At 38.6% G+C, this 18790-nt stretch overlaps 2 protein-coding genes across 2 annotated transcripts; both read right to left on the reverse strand.

Moving 5' to 3' along the window:
• Window positions 1-78: 78 nt before the first annotated feature.
• Window positions 79-7600, reverse strand: LOC124290063. Its single transcript, XM_046726752.1, has 6 exons — window positions 7510-7600; window positions 7237-7304; window positions 3604-3725; window positions 1561-1725; window positions 614-660; window positions 79-198 (listed from the first exon to the last, which is right to left on the reverse strand). Exons 2-6 carry the CDS (start codon window positions 7287-7289, stop codon window positions 130-132), a joined length of 456 nt encoding a protein of 151 aa, XP_046582708.1. The 5' UTR covers window positions 7290-7304; window positions 7510-7600; the 3' UTR covers window positions 79-129.
• A 4571-nt stretch (window positions 7601-12171) lies between these two features.
• Window positions 12172-17290, reverse strand: LOC124290031. Its single transcript, XM_046726713.1, has 5 exons — window positions 17237-17290; window positions 16663-16790; window positions 14743-14907; window positions 13228-13274; window positions 12172-12406 (listed from the first exon to the last, which is right to left on the reverse strand). Exons 2-5 carry the CDS (start codon window positions 16745-16747, stop codon window positions 12371-12373), a joined length of 333 nt encoding a protein of 110 aa, XP_046582669.1. The 5' UTR covers window positions 16748-16790; window positions 17237-17290; the 3' UTR covers window positions 12172-12370.
• Between the last annotated feature and the right edge of the window lie 1500 nt (window positions 17291-18790).

Raw genomic sequence — 18790 nt, forward strand, 5'->3', positions numbered from 1 at the left:
TTGAAATTAACATTCATGTTATCGAAACATCCAAACTGAAAACACTGAAGTTGTCAAGCGAGATCTATGAACATTGAATATTTTTGTGGTGGCGTTTTTATTGTCTTGATCAACATCAACAGTACAGGCCTATTTGTGAACTCTGGAGGGGGGAAATGTGGCATCGGGGTGGTGGAGGTGGTCCAAGGACTCCAGCGTCTGAAACAAAGATATCAAATATATAAAATAATATAAAAATCAAATAATTCATATTTGGACCCAGGCGACAAAGGTGGCGCAAGTGTCTGGGGCGTCGCAATCGCCCGTGCAGAGTTGCGTCCCTTTGGTATGCCAGAAACTTATCAATTCATGGTTTCCCTGTTTCTGTGTCTAGGTTTATCAGTAGTATGCCCAAGCTCCAGGGTTTCCGCGACACTGTCTGATATCGCACCACTTCTGGATTTCCTCCTACATAAAGCAGTCACGCAGTGATAAAATTGTGTACTAATGAAAGCGGTTTAAAATTACTCACTCACTCAACTGAATCTATTCAACGGTTTCACACGCTGTGAGTAATTGCTACATGCATGACACTACTGTGTGGATATTTCTAGTGTAGAAACATAACACTTACCACCGTCCACCAATGTACAAACTCAGGCTCGCTTACAACGTTATTTTCTGAAACATACAACAAAGTTATATTCAAGCAATTTTTAAGGTTGTGGGCATCTGTTGTTTAATCCCATATTGGCCAATATTCTATTCATAAAACGGCTATAAATAATCTCTAAACCACACAAACCGGTGATTGATATGATCATTAATTATGTAAGTTAACCAAGTGGCGGAGCCGACCATTCGTTGAAATTAGTCGTCTAGTAAGTATGATAATAGGACGCCAGTGTAATCAGATTGTTTGTTTGTTGTTTAACGCTGCACTTGACAATATTCCAGCTATATGACGGCTGTCTGTAAATATTCATGTCTGGACCAGGCAACCCAGTGATCAACATCATGAGCATCGATTCTACGCATATAGGGTTGAGATTGAAGAGGAATGTGATCGACTGTTTATTTGAAGGTAATGAACGAAATAAATAGTGTGGTATGATAGTGAAAGGAAACGAAACGAAGCTCAGTGGGTGAAAAGGTCCGGTGTATAGATCACAACGGCGTGATATATGTTGAACTAACGATTCGTGTTAGAAATGTTTGGCGACTAAAGGAATCGGGTGGTCGGGCTCGCTGACTTGGTTGACACATGTCATCGTATTCCAACTGAAAAAATCGATGTTCATGCTCTTTATCACTGGATTGTCTGCAGAGCGCCGACTTATAGCAAGAATATTGCTGAGTGCGGCATTAAATAACAAATCAACACACTAATTATTGTGCACTGGATCAACGAAGGTAATATGATAAAAGGCGGCAATCATTATTCATGATTTGATTCTAAGGAATCTTGGAATACATTGTGGTTGGGTACATATAACCGGGAACAGGAATCACTAATATGACTAGTGCCGTCCCGTATTGTATCCACACAAGATAAGATCAATTCAAAGCAGGAGTAAGTACCGTTGGCATCCCATAACTTGTAAAGCTGGTCGTAGTCATATTCCGTTAGAACTCCGTCCTTGTCGCTGTCATAGATGTCGTACAGCGCATGCGTCAGAATAAACAAGGCCGGATTCTGATGAGTGGTGTACGTGGTGTACTCCTCACGGGAGACAACTCCGTCGACTGAAAATACGAAGGGAGGTAACTGGAGGATTTCGACAAAAAAGATCACGTTTTGTGTCTTTTGCGTTTAAAGGCACAATTTCACACATTTTCGACATTTCAATATTTTGGCCAATATTATATAGAGGACATATGCACTCGCTTTAGCTTCCTATTGATGCAATAAAAGACTTATTATCCCTTACGACTTGTCTGAAAAGCGATAATTGAAACTTCGAGGGGAACAGCTTCCAAACAGAAAACACTTGCGATATATGGAATGTAAACAATTGCTCCGTGCATCGAAAATTGTCGCATGCGGTGTTGTCGGTGTTTGCCGAACTGGTTTCAATCACAACTACCTGTGAAGATCAGGGTTAGAATTGATCTTCAGTAACCCATGCTTGTACTAAGAGGCGACTAACGGGATCGGGTGATCAAGCTCGCTAACTGGGTAGACAAATGTCATCGTATTCCAGTTGCGTAGATCGATGTTCATGCTGTTGATCCCTGGATTGTTTGGTGCAGATCCGATTATTTACAGACCGCCGTCATATAGCTGGAATATTGCTGAGTGCGGCGTAAAACTAAACTAACTCACTCACTCAATCACAAGTTGTTCGTATGTTTTTGCCTTGGACTGAGTCCTGTCTCCAAAAGTTATAGGATATTTGTACAGATCGCTCCAAGGGACATTACTCTATGGGGTTCGTTTAAAATAATGTTCAGCCGGTAGAGGGCGCGAGAGTCGATTTAATGCAACGTTGCATTAATTCATTCGAACTTATTTAATTAATATTGTAATCTAAATACGTAATTTTATTTGGAATAAATGATATGGCAGCTTCAATGAGGGTTGATAGTTAGTATTATTGAGAGAAATGCTTTATTTATTTTTAGAGAAGTGTGGTGTGAAATAGAGCCTTTAAACTGAGACACAATCCACCTTATTTTCTCGATCGCATGGAAATAAAAATTGTTGTCCTTTTGTTAATTCTAAGCATATATTTCAATATGTACAGCTGCACATAGTAAGAATGTAATCTCTCAGTAGAAATATGTAATTACCAGTACTTTAACAGTGACCTAGTTTTTTGGTTTATGAGAACGTTTAATAAAACAATTACTTACATATATTGTAAGCTTGTCATGTCAATACATCCCAAACGACAAAGGTGATGGTGTAAATCTTGCAGATGTACCATACTGATAGTTGAGGTACCCAAAGTCCCAGTTGTCCTCAATAACGTAGCCTATCTTTGGTTGCTACAGGGAGACTATATAAGGTTGTAGAGTATCCCTGGTTGCTAGGACTCAGCAGTCGGACTTTCGTTACCCGATCTTATTATTTCACTCACGTTGAAAGTTGAAATCTATGGTAGGTTTTCCGTGCCCTTAGATGACGGGTCTTTAGGAAATATCAATGTACAACAATTTCTGGCTAAAATGCAGCCCACATGACGTAAACTTGTAAATATTTGTTGGTTAACGCAACATGCAGCAATATTCCAGCTGTGTGACGTCCGATGACTGACGTCATGAGCATCAGTCTACACCCAGGTGGAGTGAGTGAGTGAGTTTAGTTTTACGCCGCGCTCAGCAATATTCCAGCTATATGGCGGCGGTCTGTAAATAATCGAGCTTGGACCAGACACTCCAGGGATAAACAGCATGAACATCAATACGCGGAATTGGGATACCATGACATGTGACCACCCGATCTCGTTAGTCGCCTCTTAGTACAAGCATTGGTTACTGAAGATCAATTCTAACCTGGACCTTCACGGGTTACACCCAGGTGGAACGATGATCGCCTTTTACGACAATCACCGGTTTCTAGGGATCGACCTATCACGACATTGTCGCCATATGTCAGAAGGGTTTCTGTTGTATACATACAGTCAGAGTCGTAGCCCTGGAATGAAAACTTGAGTTCCGCCAAGGAGAATTCTTTGTCCTTATCAAGATCGTTGTTGTCGAAGAGGTTTTGTGCTGTTACATTATACGGCCGTAAGTTAACACTGCAACGAAAGAACGTATTGTAGTCACGTATGTAGTCATCGAAATGGAAAGTTAATGTCCTATCTTGTGGTATAAATTATAAGTGTGTGCCATATTTCAGACGTTTTATTGGTCGATTTCTAAATGTCAAAGTTACATTGTAAACCAAAAGTCACTGTATTCTTTAATCTGATTGGTTGAAAAGCATGATCGAATGGTATTCGATTCCCGGAAATTGCAAGACCATTTGCTGCGTATTTTAAAATACATACAAACATCGAAAACGCCATTGTATTGTTCCGTCGTCAGCAGTTGTGACGTCATTCAAATCATATTGTGACGTAAAGTCGGAATGACGTCACAGATGAGCAGTTCCAGATGCTAAGCTGGTTCCCGGCTCCCTTTGCGCGCGCTAACGTTCGACAAAACTAGGAGCCGGTATAGGCTGCCATTTAAAACGCTCTGCTCGTTTATTTGACGTCACATCCGGATTGGTCAATCTGGATTCCGTCGCGATGAAAGATCTGGGAATCATAAGACTTGAAAAGTGAACGTTGTGCGAGAATTGCGCTTATGTGGTCCTGGATCTGCGTATGGCTATAAAATTACATAGAAATGTAGAATATTAAGTTTCCTATCCGTTGGTATAAATATAAGTGCACCTACCTCGGCGGTTTGAGAAATAGACACTGTTAAATGTTGTCCAAAGTTTTGTTATGCGTTAAAAAGCAGTAAATTTTTCCGCTTTTGATTGTGTATTGATGAAAGCACTGTGCTACGAATTTTTAATTTGGCATCGTTACGGAAAGTGTGAGCGAAGAAAATACAGCCTGATATCTGAACGACATAGGTATATATGAAATGGGTTTATGTGCTTATGCATAACGTTTTACGCTCAATCTTAAAAATGACTCGCAAGAAATGTCGAAAAGGGATTTGGTTCTATGACGTCAAACGACGACAGAGAGGCCATACACGTATAAAGATAAGGGGTCATAACTCCGACATGCTTAACACTAGGTCAATGTAACTCAGAATACTTGGAGAGAATTTGTTGTCGATATGGACGCTATATTTTCGTTATGGTTTGTCTCACCATGAACCAAGCTATACTAATACAAAGTTCCACAATGTGAGCGGATATGTTTTGGTAGTTGCACAATTCATAAGAAAAGATGACAAAGCACTACATGAGAAAGCACGTAATAGCGATTTGGATGGCCCTATCTGATATGTAATTTAGTTCTTAGGTTCCCATATTCTCATGTTAGTGTAGATGTATTTTGTCTAATTTTGCATCATTATTAATAGAGTACTAGCCATATTTTCAAATGTAAAGAAATTACTGAAAATAAAACCACTGGATGCGGAAGTATTTTGTGACGCAGTTTCATAGGATCTGAAAAGTGAACGTTGCATTAGATCTACGGTCCTCCGACTATAACATTATGTTCAGATGTAGAATACATTTAGATCTGCTGACACTTGTCTAAAGGTACGAGATTTTGTATACAACAATAACATTGTCAATTTCCTATTAAAAGTATGTTCAAACCAACTAATTATCAAACGTTCATACATCTATAAACTACACAGTGTAAGATCTGAATTGTGATGATTTGTTTACATTTTAAACAAGTAGAGTTTGCTCCGCCTTCGTTTTCACACCTTATCTATATTGCTCAATTTCATATAACCATTTTGTAATGATGACAAGACCATATTGCTTAAAAAGCCTACCCATGTTGATTTAATATTTGGTGAAAATTGATGAACAAAGAGTTTGCCGCGGTGTTGATGCATCGCCTCAAAAGTTTTCTTGTTGCTGTACTAAAGTGTCTTCAGGACACATTCAGCATTTTCTAAGTGAATAATTCAATACTTATATATCCCCACAAAATATTATAAATTCATTTTTCGACTTACTACTGATTTTGTGCCAGTGTTGGGCCTGTTGGCACACGTACCAACTCTAACACATGTATAACTTTCTAACGTCATCCGCGAGGAATGTTTGGAATATTTGCAATACGAGATTTAATTTGTATGCGTGGCTCGACCGATGTCCACATGTATAAATTACCTGCATATTTGTCTTGTTCATACATCAGATATGATTTTATTCGCTCACAGTTGTCTGACAAGCTTTTAGTAAAAATCTTTGTCGCATATGGAATTAGGGTATGTATTTGAAAAGCGACAATCCTTTCACGCAAAAAAAGCGAATATTTACGTTTACTATTATTTCTCGTGAATATTGATATCAAATATGTACAATAACAGAAAGTAAGAATTTTGAAAAAGAAGTTTCCAAAAAATAAGAACAATTTATATTTTCAAAGGTCTTTCAAGCGCCTGCATGGCCGATTTTTGAAAACGATACAAAATGTGTTTTTGACGTCTTCCGAAAAAGGACAGCGCGGCCGTCTAAAAATAGCAACCAATGGAAAATGACATAACATTGTCAGCCATCGTGTCTTTGGCCTGTACCGGCTCGTATGTTGCGATATGCGAGACTGGGCCCAGCTTATTCCAGATGCTACCATGGGAGACAGCCGACACGGCCGACTGATGACATTTCACTGCTGTACCCGTACTCATGTCAATGAATGCAGACATAAAAACGTGTGTGGGCATTTTGGTTTACGTTTGTGTTTACAATGTCGATAAACATCATGTGTTGGCCAATATCATGTGCTGGCTAATGCCGTCGGTTCCAAATGAATTCCCGGGCTTCACTAACTCAATACCACCAGGAAATTGGCCAACACACGATGTTTATCTCCTTAAATGAAATCTAGTAAATCGGTTTACAAGATTAACCTTAAACCTACATGGAACACATTTTGTGTGACGTATCTAACCCGTTTGGCATTTTATACGTATGAAATTGGCTTCGACCTCACAACGCATTTGCAACATGTCCAACTCAATATCACAGTCGTAAGGGCATTTTATTGAATTCATCGGATTTGCGCTGTACAGCGAATATCTCAGGTAAGTGGCCGCTATACCGAAATAAATTGCCATTGTCGTGGAATTGTAAGAACTAGTAGACCAAAAGAGTGTTGTATGAACAATTGTTTACAAACAGAATTTACTGTTTATTTACTTAACAGTATCTCCTATGGTCTTGTTAGAAGGATCCACAAGAACCACTTAGGTTTTCTCGAAAACATTTACAAACAGACCAGTTGAGAGAAAACAAATATATATTTTAAACACACATCGTCAAATGTGGCTTCTTGAACATGCACTTGTAAATTTTGAGTAAATGCTAGCTCGTATGTAACTTACGCCCAAAATCAGCTTCGATTTTGGCCATCATTTATAACAGTGTATGAAATAAGGTCTGCCCGACAGCCCGAGACGGGCTGGATTTCTGACGGACGGTCTAAAGTTACAGCTAACGTTTTGAAGTTACCAGCCCTGATGTCTGGCTGGGTTTTTGGCTTATTTCATACACTGGTTATGATCACAACAATTGTTTGTAAGTAGGACATGACAATGTTCATTGTTGTTTTTACTTACTCGGCAAGAGATAGAGAGACTCCAAGTAGAAGGAAAACAACCAAGGCGTACATATCGATGTAGAAAGTCTACAAAGAAACCAAAAACGCGAATACAACGTCACATACTCGACTGGAAAGGGGTGTCAAATTTGAAAATTCTCCCTGAATAAAATTGGGATGTTTATTTGTGTGAAATATGGACCTTGATAGGAGAAGTCCCTTTAAGAATTAATAATCTAAAAACACATTAATCTGAAGTATAGTGTCTGTCTTATGTAATTTCAGTACTTACCTAGCTTTTCCGATATTTGTCGTAGTCTGATATAACACAATGCCGTCCAAACTATATATCTTGACCTAGACGGAACAATCTTTAGATTAGGTTCCAAACCTTGTCTTTTTTAAATTTTAATTTCATATGCACGACCTTACCTTGTGTAGAAGATGTGCACCTAGACTTAGTATGGTTAATGTCATAATGCTTTGATAACTCCATTACTGAAATACAGAATTCTAAACCAGATTTCAAAAGCAACAATTCTGCATACATGGATATGTTTCGGTGAGACAATGAAAGACATTACATATTTCTGGGACATTGGGCAGCTTATCATCAGATGACAGCTCTGTTCAAGTAATTGCAACGAGGTTCTGTGACCATTTTCTCGTCAGTTCAGAGGTTTGTTGTTATGTTTTAAAGCCACTGATTGGACAATTATCATCGATGGGACATTTTGATGGGGAATCTGGGTCATTTGCTACACGGTTTAATCGGTCAGTCTGTGACGCAATAATACCAAGGAAGCTCCAGGTCGTGCCAGAAGGTCCAACAAATTGTCAGTGGGATTGAATTCTGGAGGTATAGCTGTATAAATCAGAACAGGAATGTTTCCATTCCTAAAAGATTTTTATTATGTGTGGACTAGCATTATCATGTGGAAATTGAAGATACTGTAAAGGTTAACCCCGACTTACATCAAAACACTGTTGGAAGAGTGCATGAGAATGTTTGCACACAAAGTTATGGCTATCTGTTATCACAAGAAAGCAGCTTGATTTCGACACGAAACCCAGTTTTGTATCAGTGACGCAACTACCTTGCGCTCTGTCGCCATGTCCACTCCACCTTGAAGCGTTTGTCATCAGCAGTCGCCATTTTCAAAACTCCGATTCACTCACTCACTTTAAACAGATAATGTAATTCGTCTGGAATGCTGCCCAGATCATAACACATGATCTCTCTTCTGTACAAAACTTCAACATCCGGTCTGCAGTAAATTATGGTTACATGTTCTCAATTCTGAGACTTGGATATGCATATTTTCATTAAAATGTATCTCCTAAATCCAGTTAATCCTGAAAATGAGTGAATGAGTGTCACCCTCAGATGGTATCCTTGTCACTGGATAATATCTATCTGGGTGAGTGAGTTTAGTTTTACGCCATACTCTGCAATATTCCAGCTATATGGCGGCGGTCAGTAAATAATCGAGTCTGGACCAGACAATCAGTGATCAACAGCATGAGCATCGATCTGCGCAATTGGGAACCGATGACATGTGTCAACCAAGTCAGCGAGTCTAACCACCCGATCCCGTTAGTCGCCTCTTACGACAAGCATGGGTTATCTGAAAATGAGCTCCAAATGATGACCTCCTCGCACGAGCCAACTGAGAACAATATGCACTACATGCATTAGCGGTCGTTTTCCTGTTCGATGTTTTTCCCTATGTGTGTGTGTTATATTTATGTGGCTTACAATTGAAGTAAGGTTTTTAAAAGGTTTCATAACATATCGAAACATACAAACTTACTATCAATGGATTGAATAACTCTATAATTCCTTATGCATCGTGCCTCGTCTGTTTAAAAATGACGTTCTTTCATGAAAGATCATAATATACATAAGGCATGAGTACTCAGTGAATAAAAGCTTTTCATGGCGACTAGTATGGTGTCCTATGACCGGGGATAGCTAATGTACGTAGCACCGTGAGCAGGCAACGTGCCTGGATATGAGCGCCATATACGCGGACTATTATTACAAGTTAATCTCGCATAGGATTTAATTCAGCCACACAGTGACGGGATCAAGTTTGCAGATATATATAAGATCGTTATGCGAAGTTTCATTTGAAAGGAATTTCTTTACTATGCACATTTCAGCAATACAATAGTATATACAATGTATTACACCATATTTCAAAAACAAGCAAGTTGTTAAACATATTTGCAATTTATGATAGATTCCAATAGGAAAAGGAATGGGTTGCCTTCATAACACTAAGGGCCTTAGATGTATAGAGATACATATTGTATGTATGTATGTATGTATGTATGTATGTATGTATGTATGTATGTATGTATGTATGTATGTATGTATGTATGTATGTATGTATGTATGTATGTATGTATGTATGTATGTATGTATGTATGTGTGTGTATGTATGTATGTGTATGTATGTATGTATGTATGTATGTATATGTATGTATGTATGTATGTGTATGTATGTATGTATGTATGTATGTATGTATGTATGTATGTATGTATGTATGTGTGTATGTATGTATGTATGTATGTATGTGTATGTATGTATGTATGTATGTATGTATGTATGTATGTATGTATGTATGTATGTATGTATGTATGTATGTATGTATGTATGTATGTATGTATGTATGTGTATGTATGTATGTATGTATGTATGTATGTATGTATGTATGTGTGTGTGTGTGTGTGTATGTATGTATGTATGTATGTATGTATGTATGTATGTATGTATGTATGTATGTATGTATGTATGTATGTATGTATGTATGTATGTATGTATGTATGTATGTATGTATGTATGTATGCATGCATGTATAAAGATACATAATTTGACAAAGTCCCTTGGGACCTTTTCAGTATTGAGGAAATACTAATACTTCATGTTATGCAACATCCTTCTTGGTGTGTCAGTACAACCATGAACATTTTCTTCATGAGTGCAGTGGTAATATACGCCCACATACTCTATCTCAGTATCTGCACATACAATATTGCAGCAAAAGGATAGTTCATTTATGTAAATGATTTTATTTACATTTCCAAAGTTTACACAACAAAGAAAATATTGAAATGAACATGAAAATATAAATGTCATTCTGTTACGATTATAGTTCCTTTCCATAAGAAAAATCGAAAATGAGTTATCCAGTCGTACTCGAAGCATTCCTTTCATTACATATTAGGGTGATGGTGTCAGATGCAGAGATTAGTGATTGTGTAGTTGGTATGATTGAAGCTATGTATGTTTTCTTATCGTGACGAATTTTCAGTTCACTCAGTCATCTTTCAACTTGCTTTACTTGTCCAGATGTCTGCTGTCGCACGACGTTAGGAAAACCATACTTGTACCTCGACAATCAATTCTGTCAACGTGACCATGTGATAAGGCGGCAACATGTCTAGTCTTATCTTACAGGTCAGGGTGAAAATAGAAACACAGCTGTTTGACATTAGTGACATGGACGTACTCCTACGGAATCCTAAAAAGGACACTGTCGCGTTTTCGCCCACTGGTAGAAATAACAAATACTATTTAAAGCGCGACAATGCGAGTATGCGCCAAATGGACACTATGACGCGTTGTCGCACGTTTGTTAATTCTGACACTTCTCAATTGCTTTTGTAAGGGCGACAGTGTTCCTTCAAGGGTTCCATATACTACCTCTCGGTTTTCATCATATCTTCTGCCATATCAGGCAAATATATACTGAGGGAAACAAATAAGGGACCACATGAAAGTACAAGTGTTCCCGTATTTTGTTCCCGGTTTCTTTCAAGTGTTATTGCTTATAGAACCGTGTTGCAATTTATTACATTGCTTCTGTTATGGTTCAGTAGAGGACAGTGGTGTGTTTGTTGCTATATTTAGACTGAGAATCGGGACTGATTTTGACAGATACAGACAGATTTCTGGTTAACGTATTGTTCCAACTTGGAAATAACATCAAACAGATATGGCATACTGTATGAAACCAAATCCTTGAGTGCATTTCTTGTATATGCGTGTCTCTTTTAACCGCAATACTAAATCATATCTAAATAATCCGAGCTTCATAATTCCCAATATTCAGATTCGGTAAACATGGTGTTATTTGCACGGCTTCAATCTACAATCATATAGTTTAACCACCTCAAATCCTTGATGAAAAAATGTACAGTGATTCCCCATGGCCCGGGAATCAGTGTTACCGGGATCTTTCCTCACACAGTGTCCGGTCGATGTACGAACATACATTCAGATGAATTTCATTGATATTACTACATTTCTATTTGTCTGATACCATTCTCCTCACGAAGGTTTTTTTCAAAACGTATCAAACGAGCGAAACCCTATTGTTTGTGTGTGTTCCCATGATCATAGTGGCGCATTAATACAAAACACAACGGTCATTGGTGACTTCATCCGGTCAACTGCTTACCTAGTTGGATCTTCTACACAAACGTTTCTTTCATTCTGTGACGAACGTGATAATGAAAACTAGATACCTTACCCAACAACATATATACACACTCTCAGACTAAACAGTTAAAGTATAGAAGAAATGACTTCGAAGAATGACTCTCTTATCAATACACTGAAGTCAGGGAAATACAAACAAACTTTATGGGTAACAACTTCTGCAATTCGTGAGTGTTTCTGTACAGGTTCTTGTAGCGTTGTCAAGAAACCCTTAAGTTGTTATCCATAACGTTTGTCTGTATTGCACTTCCCAGCTTCTAAAATGTCACTCAAAGAAGTCACGAAGTAGTCCGTTCTAATCTGACCTCAGGTCATCACCATGGAGTAGCCAATCGCTAACCTGGAATTCGATCTCACTCATATGATTAACACAGTTATCTCGCATGGCTTACTCGTCCACAGATGTGCAAGAAAATACTATCACAGATGACAACACGGAATATAGAGGGTAACACGTTCAATTGTTAGTTAAATGTCGAAACAGCATCTTCATGGAGATATACACTTGTTTATCTTCATGGAGATGTACACTTGTTTATCTTCATGGAGATATACACTTGTTTACAAAATTTGTAAACAAGTGTATATACACTTGTTTATCTTCATGGAGATATACACTTGCTCACAAATGGAATTTCATCATCATGGATGGTGAAGATGATCCAGGGCTTCCAGTGTCTGAAAATTACAAAATCATCGAATTACAGTATATATTAATGACGGTAAATTGTCAATTGTATCATGCCTTTTATTGCAGTATAGCAACCCACTAAACGTAGGATCGGTTTGTCTGGCTTGGTGAGTCGTACGGCGATTAGGAAGATCGCTTCTTACTCTTCCAGAAATCAACTTTACGGGCGACCATGAATAGTAAGTTGGAATGAGACTGCTGTGGAGTCAAACACCATTCACTCGTTCACTCTGATAAATGTTATCTACATCATCGTGACATCGCTAATTAATTTAACACCGCTTGAGAAAATCGGCAGATTAGCAGTACTGACATAAATGACAACTACCGTGACAGTGGGGAAACGCTGATAATTCATTGGCAAGTAACGCATAGTGCCAAACCTACTGTTAAACTCAGCTGTACTGCCCTTAAGAGACTCACATTCAGTGTTCGTGTTCTCGCAGAGGAGACTGTAACATGTGTACATTAACATGTGTCACACTTCTATTTCTGTAGAAGTCGCGGTGGCTGAGTGGGTTACGTCGCTGATTTGGTTCCCTGGACCCCGATCCACAAAGCGTTCATAAAGTTACGACCATATTTTATCATAAACTTACGAATGTCGTACGGACGCATTGTGAATCAGGACCCTGGCTATTATGTGCCTTGCTCTTGGGTTGTGGGTTCGAATCCTGGATGGGACTCAGCCCTTCAAAGAGGGACAAGGTCTGCGCTTTACTGAAAATGTGAAGTCACAAATATAACCCATTTTACAATTGTTTCGGGGGTTGATTATTTAAACAGTACTTCCTGAACTTCAACTTACCACTGTCCACCAATGTATATATTCTTTCTCGCTCACACGCCCATTTTCTGCAACAAGAGAACACTTTGTTCGTTGGCATTCACTATTACTGTCAGAGACATTTTATACACTTGTTAAATCATTGTATTTCAACATAAGGAATGGCGAGGGTTACATAACTATGCTGTACATAACAAATCAGAACGCAATAAGATACAAAATTTGGTAATGGGAATTGGACTTGGTGATATTGTGCATCACCAAGTGAGCTGTCTTCCATGCTGACTTCAGCATGATTTATTTATACGAGAGCGTTTCAGCCAAATATGGAGGAAGCCACGAGATACATGTCTTTGGCGAAACCATTCGTCACCCAGTTGTGTTATTCCGGGACAAGACGAATACCGAAGCCCACTCTGGAAGTATAGTATCATTTTGGCGTATAACCATTGGATCTACTTCAAACAAAAACGACAACTCTATTTCTGTTTAATTATATCAGACAATCTAAAAAGATATTAACCTGTTTTAAACAATAATTTTGATAATGATGATGATGATTTATTGAAAACATGTTTAACATAATTATTACCAGCTGTTCTTATATTCTAAATGTATACTTCAGAATACGTTTTAACAATTGCTAATATGATTTTTATTCATGAATATGCAATTAAATAATATTGTATTTTATAAGTCCCGAAATATATGCTCAAAATAAGTTTAAAATAATCTCAAACCTGAGAATACCTACAGAGTCAAAACATTATTTAGTGTACTAGATGTCATAACGTGCATGTACATAACCCTGCTGCAATAAACCTGGTGAAATTCAAAATGAATACGCTGAAAAAAAGTATGAAGGACCCTTAGGAACGTCCGACAAGCATAGCCCCAGTGAAGTGAAATGTAAGCACGGTGCAAGTGTTTAAGATTAAAGTTGATTTAGTTATAGATACATATATTGTTTTGAAACTCGTACCTACATTTCCTAACAATGATTAGTTTTTCTGATTAGCGCATTCTGATTAGTTTGTTGTATTTTCGCACATAACATTCATCGATAGGGGGACGAGTCTTCTTGGAGGTTACGGAAAGGGCCCAGTGGTGACGAATGTGGCGAAACCCATGAATACGGGTATGGTTTCCATACAATGGCCACACGATCCTTGCACGCAAGGGACGCCACGTGCACTGTGCGGTGCTTTGACGATAAGGACACACAATGCTTTTATCAAATTTTAATTTTGAATTAGTTAAATCTTCCTTAACCGCCTTTTAAACTTAATTCCGAAATCAAAAGAGCAAGAGGGATATTATCGGAAATATTTGATAGTTACCGTTTCTGTTCATCTTCTTTCAACAAGGTAACTCTGTTGCTTTGACGAGAAGGCCACACAGTGAGAAATAAATACAGCAATGCTTTTAATAAATAATCGTTTAACATTCATTAAATCTTTGTTTAGCTAGTTTTAAATTTATTTTTAGTTTAAAACTAAGTGCAAGGGGTAAATTATTGAAATATTTAATAGTTACCGTTGGTGTCCATCAGTTTGTACAAGGCATTGAAATCATAGAGGGTAAGTACATCATCCTTGTCTGAATCATAAATATCGTAGAGCGCATGCGTCAAGGCGAACATTTCCGGATTAAGGTGAGCTGTGAATGTGGTGTACTCCGTCCTCGACACAACACCATCATCTGAAACATAGGACGGAGTCAGTGACCTACACCTGACGCCGCTAACAGTTTTACCAACGTGTAACTCCCAGGAAGAGTGAGAGAGATTAGTTTTACGCCGCACTGAGCAATATTCCAACTATATGTCGGATGTCTGTAAATAATGACGTCTGGACCAGGCAACCCAGTGATCAACATCATGAGCATCGTATAGGGTTGAGATTGAAGATGAATTTGATCGACTGTTGATTTGTTGATTTGAGTCTGGACCAGACAATCTAGTGATAGACATCATGATAGACAGCATGAGCATCGATCTATTCTGATACGATGATATGTGTCAACCAAATCAGCGAGCCTGACCACCCGATCCCGTTAGTCGCCTCTTAAGACAAGCATGGGTTACTGAAGACCAATTCTAACCCGGATCTTACGGGTACAGGAAGAGAGACATGAGTACACATTTAACGCTGTTGAAGAACTGTGTTGAAAATCAGCGAGGCATGATCAGTGACAACCTTGGATTTAACGCCATGATCAGGTTGTTTGATGACTTGGGAGTAAAAATATCAGCATGAAACTCACCTGCTACTTTGACAGCATAGGATTATGAATGGATACCCACATAAATAAATATATAAATATTATATAATTATAAATGTGATACAAAACATTGGGAGAAAGCAAATAGATAATATACAGTATATATACCAGACATTTCGAGACAACAAAAACCTCATATACAGGGGATAACTCTGCACAAACTAATGAAAAAGGATTAACGGAGTTGTCTCTCTTGGGTGAAACCAAGCACTTGATAGCTGGCCAGGGTTGTTTATACTAGAAATCCAATTAAACATATTCCTAAAATTCTCAATAATTTCTGGTCATACTATATAAGTCATAACAGTACACGTGATGACGTGAATGGTGGTCGGATGGTACTTAGCCGACGTCTTAGAGTTGTCATGTGGCAGAGTTAGGCTTTAAACATGAAATATACCAACGGACTTCCTGAGCCAACTGACGTTAAACAACAAGCAAACAAACAAACGTGCTAAACGCCCGAGACCTGAATCACTCAAAGCTTTCCACAGACAGACTGACATACAGACTTTAACTTGACTCAAGTCATATTTGACCTCTGGCCAAATACATATGATGTTGGGCTTAATGGATATAATTATAAATACAGTATAGTGTTATTTGTACAGGACAGTATCCAGAACAGGAATGATTCTAAATATTTGACTCAATTGTTGTTTCCTACTTTTAAAGATTCACAGACATATTTTGCTAATTTTCTCTGACAATCAATATCAAATAACTCAACCAATTGAAAACTGATCGTTTAACATAATATTTCTTAATAGACATACATCTCAATTTTCTACAGAAAGGACAAATTATTACAAAATGAAACTTAAATGCCGTGTTATTACTTGAATAATGTTCAAATCGGCGTTAAAACCGACTGACTGACTCACTCACTCACTCAGTAGAGGGAGACCCATGAAGATCCGGGTTAGAATTGATCTTCAGTATCCCATGCATGTCGTAAGAGGCGACTAACGGGATTGGGTGGTCAGACTCGCAGACTTGGTTGACGCATGTCATCGTATCCCAATTGCGTAGATCGATGCTCAAGCTGATGATCACTGGATTGTCTGGCCCAGACTCGATTATTTACAGACCGCCGCCATATAGCTGGAATATTGCTGAGTGCGGCGTAAAACTATACTCACTCACTCACTCAATAGAGGAACATCTACTTACTATCAGCGTCGTAGGCATCGTACGAATACTGCAGTTCGCCGATGGTGAAAGTCAAGTCTTTGTCAAGGTCAGCGGACGCAAACATCACCTTGGCGGTTTCATTGTAAGGCCGAAGGTCTATAGTCACCCTTAAATATATGTTATTGAATAGATTGTACGGAGTGCAAATACATCATAAATTGTCCCGTTAAAACCATACTGAGTCATGACAAGCAGGATTGTTTAAGTCATTATTCATAGTCACCTCGTATTTCAGCCGTATCGTGGCTGAAACAAGCTATCCATTACTAATACATATACTTAGACTATAAAACCTGGCGACAAAGAGCAATAAAAGAACCACAGTATCAGAGATACAGATTGAAAGCTTGTCTGTGGGCATATAACACCATCATCACACAATGGGCCATGGGGACTTCTGCTTCCTGCATGGTGCCCAAATTGAATTTACCTGATTAACGGTTAAAATGTAATTAACTGTTTCACAACTGTTCTTGAATAATACACCAAGAATGATCAATAAGACTGAGAAGTGACAATGAACAGTTATAGTAATACACATATGCTCACTCACTGACTGGCTCCCTGGGAGACACAAAGAGCCAACACAACGCTGACCAGAAAATACATTTTCCCAAGACTACACAAGACAAGTGTTAACTCTCGACTATATCTTGGCCGCACCTGTCAGGAAGATGAATAAAAACTGAACCGAAAATATCCATATGTAAAGTAGCAATCGAAGATAAGGTTATGCTAGGCTATAGTTCGCTGACATGTTGCTGGACTATTTCCCAATGCGTCTATGTACAAGCACAAACGGGCTGTGGGTAAGTCGTGTGGTTAAAGCGTTCGCTCGTCACACCGAAGACCCGGGATCGAATCCCCATATGGGTACATTGTCAGAAGCCCATTTCTGGTGTCCCCCGCCGTGATATTGCTGGAATATTGTTAAAAGCGGCGTAAAACCAAAGTCACTCACTCACAAGCACAAAATATATCCAGAGACAAGAGTTGTATGGTTGTCTTACAGATGGGTACTGCACTTGTACACGATCAAGGCTTGAAGCCTGAACAAAACCATAGATCTCCTTTCTTAACGTATTTGGGGAATTTATCACTTCACAAATTACAAAAACTCAATGTCAATACACTATTTTTGTTGGCGATATATCTGGCCACAACGAGGTTACATACCCTTGAAGATCCGGGTTAGAATTTGTCTTCAGCAACTTCTTGTTCTAAGAGGCGACTCAAAGGTTCTGGGGTCAGACTCGTTTAGTTGGTGGATGCATGTCATTGAATCCCAATTAATTAGATCGATGCCCATGATATCAGTCAATGGGTTGTGTTGTCCAGATTCGATTATTTACAAACCGCCCTCATATAGCGGGAAAGAAGACAAACAAGCAAATCATCAGGGTCCCGATCCACAAAGCGCTTGTAACGTTACGACCTGTCGTAACTCTATAGTTTAACATAGGCTCACGAATGTCGTAGCGCTATGAACGCTTTGTGGATCGGGACCCAGGGCTATAAGTTGGGCGGTCAAAATGAGAAAGGGTCAGACATTAAATGTGATGACCAAATGACCAACCTTGGTGCAGGGGATTATATGTTTCTTGTTCCCTGTTAAAGCTATTGGTTTCTTCCCCCTAGTGCTCATCTTCACCTGTCTGTGCGCACGCACGCACGCACACACACACACACTAGTATATGTGTGCACAGACAGGGGAAGATGTTGTCACAGACTAAGGCCTGAACCCACGCCCGTGTGTGTATGTGTGAGAACGTGTGTATAGAACGGAGATCCTATTTGTGTGTGTGTGTGTTACCGAGGATCTCCGTTCTATTTTGTCTGCTTAGCACAAACTAAGGCATACGTTATGATTACAATTGAATAATAGTGATTGTTTACATGATGACGTCACATATAGGTGATGCATCATATTATTTCTAAAAATATACACAGTTGGTGTTGATAATAAAAGGTTTATAAAATAGGTTATAATTACACTTTCACACTGTCTGACGTTAGTTAGTGATACGCGATAGATATGTTTACTTTATGTGCGAGCAGTAATATGTTTACTAACTTAAGGTACTTAATTGATAATAATTAGATATT

This window comes from Haliotis rubra, unplaced genomic scaffold (assembly GCF_003918875.1).
Source record: "Haliotis rubra isolate DU_JTF1 unplaced genomic scaffold, ASM391887v1 Scf455, whole genome shotgun sequence".
In the NCBI taxonomy this organism is placed as follows: Eukaryota; Metazoa; Mollusca; class Gastropoda; order Lepetellida; family Haliotidae; genus Haliotis; species Haliotis rubra.